This window comes from Dipodomys ordii, unplaced genomic scaffold (genome assembly GCF_000151885.1).
Source record: "Dipodomys ordii isolate 6190 unplaced genomic scaffold, Dord_2.0 Scaffold152, whole genome shotgun sequence".
Taxonomy (NCBI): domain Eukaryota; kingdom Metazoa; phylum Chordata; class Mammalia; order Rodentia; family Heteromyidae; genus Dipodomys; species Dipodomys ordii.
Window position 1 is genome coordinate 2,497,287 of NW_012267368.1, and position 8,720 is coordinate 2,506,006.

The 8,720-nt window shown below is 42.5% G+C and overlaps 1 protein-coding gene across 1 annotated transcript in view; it reads right to left on the bottom strand.

Moving 5' to 3' along the window:
* Positions 1 to 3,600, bottom strand: part of Me1 (malic enzyme 1, NADP(+)-dependent, cytosolic) — a 35,774-nt gene extending 32,174 nt beyond the window's left edge. Inside the window, exon 1 of the mRNA XM_013032261.1 lies at positions 3,532 to 3,600. Coding sequence (XP_012887715.1) covers positions 3,532 to 3,600 — 69 coding nt within the window. The remainder of the gene's footprint in view (positions 1 to 3,531) is intronic.
* Positions 3,601 to 8,720: the final 5,120 nt, after the last annotated feature.

Below are 8,720 nucleotides of genomic sequence, written 5' to 3' on the forward strand. Positions count from 1 at the left end.
GGAAGGAAGGAAGGAAGGAAGGAAGGAAGGAAGGAAGGAAGGAAGGAAGGAAGGACTGGAAACCTCAGGTAGAAAAGCCGGTATGGAAAAAACAAAAAACCATGAATTCTGCATTGGGATCCTGCTCATGAGCTTTGCCAGAAATATGAAAGCAAAGGAGGCCATGGAGGAGATAATGCAGGTCTAGAGTAAATTCAGAGCAGGAGCAGCTACCGAAGACAGAGCCTATAGATTTAGTAAACAACAGGCAGCTGATTTGATTACTAGTCTAAAAACAAACAAACAAAAAACAAAGTGCAAAAATAAAACAGTGCTTTGTGTGCATAATTCCTTAAAATAAACAAGTTGAAAGTCAGGAAGTAGCGCTATGGTAGCTCAAGTGATAGAGGACTGGCCTTGAGCCAGACAGGCTCAGGAACAGCTCTCAGGCCCTGAGTTCAAGCTCCAGGACCAACACAAGTAAAAAAAGAAAAAAAAAGAAAAAACAAAGTTGAAAGTCAATAACCACCATTAGACAACAGAGTCATGGAAATTGGTCCATATGATTCAAGTTGAGGGTAATGTGCCCGTGCAATCACCTCACAAGGCGAGCACACGGAGTCAGCACAGGCTGGAGGTCCACTGGTCACGGGAGATGACTTTTCTTCAAGGGGGTGGGGGCTGCAGATGGAACCACAGGCCCTCCCCAACCTGAAAGCACCCCCAACCCAACAGAAAATCACCAGAGACCAAGATTGTGGAAGACTGACATTGTGTTACACTTACTTCAAATTTAAAAAATAAAATAAAATAGCAGCAACGACTTAAAACCCTCTCTGCAAGGCCTCCATCCCCCTTCCTCAGGTGGGCAGCGCCTCTGGCACACGAAGAGCCAACGAGTGCCCAGTGTGGTTTTGTTATTTGTCACCAGACTGGTGTCTGAGACTGCCCGGGTAGGAAACCCAGCGCGGTCACCGGCCGCTTCCTCAGAGGTGAGTTCCTAACACCATGGCTGCAGGTGAGGCCAGCAGAATCTCAGATGCAACACTGACCTTTCTGTCAGCTTCTAGTGCACGTTCTAAACCTTCCCCTCTACCACTCAGGGTTTGAGGTTTGCTTATCATAAATCCTGGGAAACTACTGGATTGTTCTGCAGGTTGGTGAGACTTTGGAGAAAGCAGTGAGACTTCAAGAATGACCTAGTCAAACAGATTTATCTTAAATAGATCATAATTCTTACCTTCAGTTTTAAAACTAGGAGTATGGCCAAATGGAAGCTTCTGGAATGCAGAGAGACTCAGAAAAATAAAAGTCTCCATGCATTTCTTCAAATATCTTTTGTCTCACTCTACACATTCTATCTCCAAAGCAAGGAAAAGAACCTCTCTGTGCTTCCCAAGCCCCACCTGACCCCCCGAGTCCGAGTTGGGGTCTAGAGGGGCTGTCAGCCCTGTGTACAAGTATCGAATGTCTCATTCTTTAATCCACCTAAAGGGAAGGGAAAATCACACAGTTCCTCAAAATAAAAGACCTTGCGTGCTGTGGAACAGAGCAGACTTGTCCTAGCTTCTTCTGTGTACAATACGTGACATTATCATACTCTACGTGATTTGCATAACAAATTCCCACAGACTTCTCATCTAACCACAGCTGCTTTTCTAAGATACCATTTCCCTTTCCTTATTGTATTCCTTTGCTCAGTGCCATCCAGAAGGGACGAAGGCCCAGATTTCTGATTCAATGACCTACTACCAGAATTCAAATATCCTCTCCTCTCTAAAACCTCAGGGAAATAAACTAAGAGCTCAGTATTATTCAAGACAAATCCTATTTGCTTATTGCTCTTACTGTCCTCTTGCCAAAGTTATCACCATACCGTCCAAAGCTATCACTCTACCCTTCAGTGATCAAAAACATCTGAGAAAGTCCATTCCTCAGGACTGACATTCTACAAAAACAAGCAACGCTGACCAAATGGCATGTGAAATACTAAGCAAAGCAGAACAGACGTGTTTCTGTACTCAGCATTGGAGAGCTCACAACCCCAACGTTCTGCTGTAAACCAATGCTCTCTGAAAAGGGGGTGGCACACAGGGTTTCTCGTTCCTGTTTAATTCCATAGCCCTCAAGTGTTGAAAATAATATGGAAACCACCCTGCCTCAGGAACTCTTGAAATACGGTATGATAAGTTCAAAATTGCTCAGCAGTTTATAATAAGGATCATGGAATGTGGGAAATATTATTCTATGCTACTAAATAAAATGAGGATGTCATTTTCTTGGAGAAAGAAAATTTAAAGACCCAAGTTTATGCTCCATCGAAGCCAAAAACTTTAATTTTTGGTTTTTAAGAAACAAGTTTGGATTTTAATTGGCTAAGGAGTAGAGGAAAATATCGAACCCCAAAATGTCAAGGACAGATCTTTTCAGTTCAATGCAAAGTAAAGAAGGAATGGGCCCAGAGTCTGTAGTACTCCTGTTTCAAGACCCTGCAGGAGCTCTCTTTCCAGAGCTAGATTCAACAATAAATAATTTTACACTGTTCCACAAAATTCAGAAAGGACCTTTTTTTTTTAACCACGTCTTTAAATTTTTCATGAAACTGAGAGACAATTGACATTAACTGACTGACAAACTGAAATTAAATGAGTGGCAAACTGCCACAGTTTAGAAAGAACCAGAATCTCTTTTCTTTTTAGTCCAAGACCTGGACTCGAACCTGGTACCTGACACCTTTTGCTCATTGTTCAGTGCTCTACCAACTGAGCCACACACACCCCCAAATCTCTTTTCGTAGGCTTTGCTCTGTCTGAGCCTACAGAAGTGGGCATGTGCAGCCACGCAGAAGGCAGGAGATGCTGGCTCAGCGTCCCTGTCCTGGAAGCTAGCAGAGCTCTCTCGCATCACAAGTGCAGTGCATGCAGCACTCCCCATAGGAGCTGTGTGAGTCATGTCTGCGTCCCACCCACATAGAGAAAGCAGCAGGACTTGGTGGACTCTGTGGTACCCAGAAAGAAGAGCAAGGCTCATGAATTTTAACCCCCCCAGTCCAGAAGAAATATGGCAGTCACTGCAAAAGCAGAGGCAGAGGGATCTGTCACATCGTCAGCGAAGACAGGACTGCAGGCCCAAGATCCATTCTCCCAACCAGCAAAGGCAATATTTGCCAAGTACATTACACCAGCTCACCAGATAAAGAGATGAAGTATCCTTGATAAGGCTACAAAAGACAAATCCAAGACATTTTTCCTTCAAATAATAGGCATCATACGGTCAATGCACTGAATCTTAACAGCACCAATTTCCAGCATTATATGAAACAAATAGGAAGCAATATACTTTAGTTTGTATATAAATGCAATATTCCAGGCCTTAAATCCAACATATATAAGGTGTTCTAAAAAAAAAAAAAAACTTTCTGAAAATGAAACAAAAGACACAAGATGAAAGGTTGGGGAGATGTATACATTTTGTTTTTAAGTAATCCCCCAGTTTTCCCTGCAGCAGGCCAGCTGTGCCCTGCTTGACTTGGGGTGACTGGAAAGACAATACCATCAGCTCCTTATTCTCAAAGCCAGCAAACTCCAAGTCAGAGCATTCCTCAGAACTGGAGACGTGCATCTTACGTCATGGAGTTCATGTTTCTTTACAGAAGTATTAGGTGTATGCGGATGGTTTACTGTGGTTACAAAACTCACATCCGTTGGGATGGTATTTGCATAAATGCTTGAAGGACTGCTCTTCACGTGTAGACTCATTCTGTAAAAGCAACTAATAGTTCCTTGAAACAAAGGCAAAATAACTGCCATCAAGTAGCACTTTTAGGGACTTTCAAACTGTGCCTTCTATAGATGACACAAACAGGGCTTTAGCTGAATGATATGGGCTCCAGGTTCAATGCCCAGTACCCAAGGAGAAGTAGACACCAAATAAGAAGTGAAAACATTTTGTAAAATCCTGAGGAGCCTCAGAAATGCTCTTCTTTCTAGGCTGTTCTAGCTGAAACCTAAGCTGAGAGACTGCTTCCAGGTTCCTTACTGCTCCTAATTTTTAATAATTCTTTTTTGCCAGTCCTGGGGCTTGATCTCAGGCCTGGGCACTGTCCCTGAGCTTCATTTGCTCAAGGCTACTGTATTACCATTTGAGCCACAGTGCCACTTTTAGCTTTTTCTGTTTATGTGGTACTGAAGAATTGAACCTGGGACTTATGCATGGTAGGCAAGCACTCTACCATGAAGCCACATTCCCAGCCCTAGTAATATATTTTAAAAACTGTAAAACGATCTGCTACCTTAACCTATAACTTGCATTTTCAGCAAAAACCCTGAAAACCAAGTATTATTTCATAAATGAAACGAACATTCCAGAAGTAAAGAGGCTTCAGTACTGGAGTGCCAAACATGAGTAGAAAGCACAAATGAGTGCACAAGGCTCTGAGCTCAAGATCCAATGCTGGCGCCAAAAAGAACATTCCATGATTGGTAAGAGGTTTCTTCCTAAAATAAAGTATTTTTCATCAATAAAATGATAGATACAATGATCCTGGAAGCTGGACCGGGTAAGTAACCCCTGTAATCCCAGCAACTTGGTAGGGTAAGTAGGAACTGTGGTTCAAGACCAGCCAGAACAAAAATGTTTATGTGACCCCATCTCAACTAATGAAAAAAAGCTGTGTGGTAGTGTGCACGCTTCATTCTAGCTGCAGGGGAGGTTAGTAGGAGAACTGCAATCCTGGATGGCTTGGGTATAAACAAAGACACTATTTAACAGTAACTAAAACTCAAAGGGTGGAGGGGACTGGGGATGTGGCGTGAGGGTAAACTATCTGCTTAGCAGGTACAAGGCCAGGAGTTTAGTCCCCACTACTGTCATAGATAGATAGATAGACAGACAGACAGACACACATATGGCTCATGAGAAGACTGAAATCTAGTCACGAATACATCCTAATATATTTAAATGACTAATTTCCACAGTGCCAAATCAAGTAAAATTGTTCCCATTTTCATTTTGTATCAGCTGACAGGAATCTGTTTCCTGAGGTTATCTGAAAGTTAAGAACCCCGTCTATTCCTATTACATTTCACTCTGCCATGCCTCTCCAAGGCTACAGGTGAGGAGCTGGGTTTTCTGGCTGTGTCAACAGACCACAGCTCACACCCACAACCTTCCCAGGCCTTCCCACACCACTCACCGCTCCCAGGGCTCCACCGACTTCTTCTGTCCTGAAACTCCCCCTTTCCTCCACTTACCAACATCTCTCCACTATCTGACTAGTAGTTATATATTTATCAGAACCTCATTTAACACAGTCTTACCAAAATCTAAACTTGAGAAGGGAAAAATCTACCTTTTTCATATGTGTACCATTTCTGCGGCTTGACCTCAGGGCAGAGCCCTGTCTCTGAGCTTCTTTGCTCAAGGCTGGTGCTCTACCACGTGAGCCATAGCTCCATATCCAGCTTTTTGGTAGTTACTGAGAGCTAAGAGTCTCATGGACTCTCCTGCCCAGGCTGGCCTTGAACTGCATTCCTCAGATCTTAGCCTCCTGAGTGGCTAGGATTACAGGTGTGAGCCACCAGCACCTGGCCTCTTCTACCTTTTAATACAGGAAAGACCATACTCACTTCCAGCTCACTAGAAGACTGAAATCTAACCATAAAAAATAATTCAATCATTCTCCAACACCTGATTGTCACTTTCTCCGCCTCCTGGATTACAAGCAATCTGGGAATGTCAATTTACAAGCCTTCAACACCCCACAATACAACAACCCGACATCTGTAAGGTTGATACTGAGGACAGGGAGTAATTCTATCCTCTGACTCCATAGAAAAGGCCAACAGCAAACACAACCTAACCCTCAGCCAGACAAACAAACACCACCATCATCCCAAAGATATGTCTACCTCAGCTCTTTTTACCCCCGACGCTGTGTTCAGCTTTTAACAATAGTGCAAAGCACGCGACAGGACAGGGAGGAAGTCCAAAAGACACCACCACAATCACAACAAGATTGGGACATGGCAGAAACTTCGGAGTAATCAGACTTTGAACTTAAAATAACTATGATTAATATGCTAAACACTCTAATGGAAAAATGGACAGCATGCAGGAACATATGGGTAATGTTAACAGGGATGGAAAATCTAAGAACCAAAAGGAAATGCTAAAAATCCAAGTCACAGAAACAGGCCTAAAGATTGCCTTTGACGGAATCATCAGCACACCAGACACAAGGGAAGAAGAATACATAAGCTTTAAAAAATGTCAATGCAAACTCCCCAAACTGAAATATCAAGAGAATTAGAAAGGTAGAAGAAACAGTGAATAGTGAAGAACTCAGGGACAATGAGAACATGAAACACAGAGAGAGAAGAAAGGAACAGAGCAACTGCCTGACATAATAATGGATGAAAATTGTACAGATTTAATGACATACCAATTTGTAGATCACAAACGCTCAGAGATCAGAAAGAATAAATATCAAAAAAGAAAATCTATCTAACACATCAACATCAAACTGCAGAAAACTGAAGACAAAAAGGAAAAATCTTGAAATATGTCAAATTAAAAAAAATACCAGGGCAAGAAGGAAAATGGTATTGAACCACTTCAGAAATCACACACACACACACACACACACACACACACACGAAGAATGAAAAAAGTACTGCAAGAAAATCGCACTACACAGATATTTAACCATGGAATAACCTTCAAAAGAGTAGGAGAAATAAGCTGGACAAAAGCTGGATGCCAGTGGTTAATGCCTGTAATCCTAGATTCTCAGGAGGCTAAGATCTGAGGATCATGGTTCGAAGCCAGCCCAGGCAAGGAAGTCCCTGAGACTCTTATCTCCAATTAACCAGTGGAAGTAGAGCTGAGGCTCAAATAGTAGAGCACTAACCTTGAGAGGTACATAAAAGCTCATACACAGCACCTGCGCCCTGAGTTCAAGCTCCAGGACTGGCGCGTACATGCACATATACACACACAAATGTATAAAAGAAATAATGACTTCTTAGACAAAAGGTAAGAAAATGTATTGTCAGTAGAACTGCCTCACAAGAAGTGTTACGAGAAGTGTTTCAGAGAGAAGGAAAATCAGAGGTTGAAAAAGATAAAGGGTACTGAAAATACATAAAAGGATATTAGAGAAGGAATAAGTGAAGGTAACAGAAATCCCCTTTTTCTAAATGGCCTCATAGACAACAATCTACTGAAAACAATGAGGGCTAGAGTGCACTGGTGACGGTGGCTCGGCTGGTGGTGGATCAGCTGAGAGCACGCAGAGCTGTGATGCAGTCACACATGGTCACATACGCCTGTAATACCCAGGAGGCAGCTCTGTATTATCAGAAGACAGATTTGGTCATTACTATACATTTTGTTAAAGAAAAATGTAACTGGGACTGGGAAGGTAGCCCAGTGGTAGAGCGCTAGCCTTGAGCTGAAGAGCTGAGGGACAGTGCTCAGGCCCCACGACAGACCAAAAAAAGAAAGAAAGAAAGAAAGAAAGAAAAAAGAGAAAATGTAACTGATAGGCTACGACAGGGAGAAAATAAATCTAAGGCTAATGTTTGCCTCTCCTTACCCGAATTAACTTTCTGTCCTTTGATGTTTTATGGTTTTTGGTTTTTTTTCAGTATCTAACACACTTGTCTTTTGGAGATATGTATGTTTATATTTTGGCTTCATCAACTGCTATTTTAGTGAGTGTGTGTGTGTGTGTGTGTGTGTGTGTGTGTGTGTGTGTGTACACATACCTATAGTAGGGCTTGAACTCAGGGCCTATGCCCTTTCCTTAGCATTTTCAGTTAAAGCTGGTGCTTTACCACTTGAGCCACAGCTCCACTTTTGTCTTTTTTGCTGATTAATTGGAGATCAAAGTCTCAAGGACTTTTCCTGCCCAGGCTGTCTTAGAATCTTGATCCTCAGATCTCAGCCTCCTGAGTAGCTGGGATTACAGATGTGAGCAACCAGCACCTGGTCCAACTGCAGTTTTTTGCTGTTCTTTGGCAAGATGGTGAAAATTTTTAAATAAACCAAAAAAGGCCATCCGCATTAGTGGAAGAATTAAAACAACGACCACACTGGCTAAACAAGTAGAAGCAGGGCAGAATTTCATAGCCTCTTCCACACTGACTGTATATAATGTCTATCACTTGAGACCAGGGGAGCTGCATAAGGCAATCCTGTAGTCACTGTACAGTGGCATGCACCTGTGCTCACACACACTCAGGATACTACAAGGCCGCTGGACAACCCAACCATTACAGTGTTACACAGCACTCAAGTGCTCCTTGTTACAGCCAACTACCATTATAGTGTTACACAGCACTCAAGTGCTCCTCTGCTGGTCGAATGAAACAATGTTAAAAAAAAAAAAAAACAGGAAGGGTATTTAATACCTGCCAAAGATCAGGAAACACTTGGAACTATTTGTGAGCTTGGTTTAACATTCACCTCACAAATATAATGCACTGCGTTGTATTAATTTGCATTTGGGAAGTCTTACTTCATGGGAGCATTTGAGAGCACAGCAAGGGCTGGTGCTGGTGGCACACACCTGTAATCCCAGCTACTCTGGAGGCTGGGATCTGAAGATCATGGTTCAAAAGAAGTCCAGGCAGCAAAACTGGTGAGACTCATCTCCAATTAACTGTGAAGGAGCCAGAAGCAGAGCTATGGCTTAACTGGTAGAGCCCTAGCCTTGTACCAAAAAAAAAAAAAAAAAA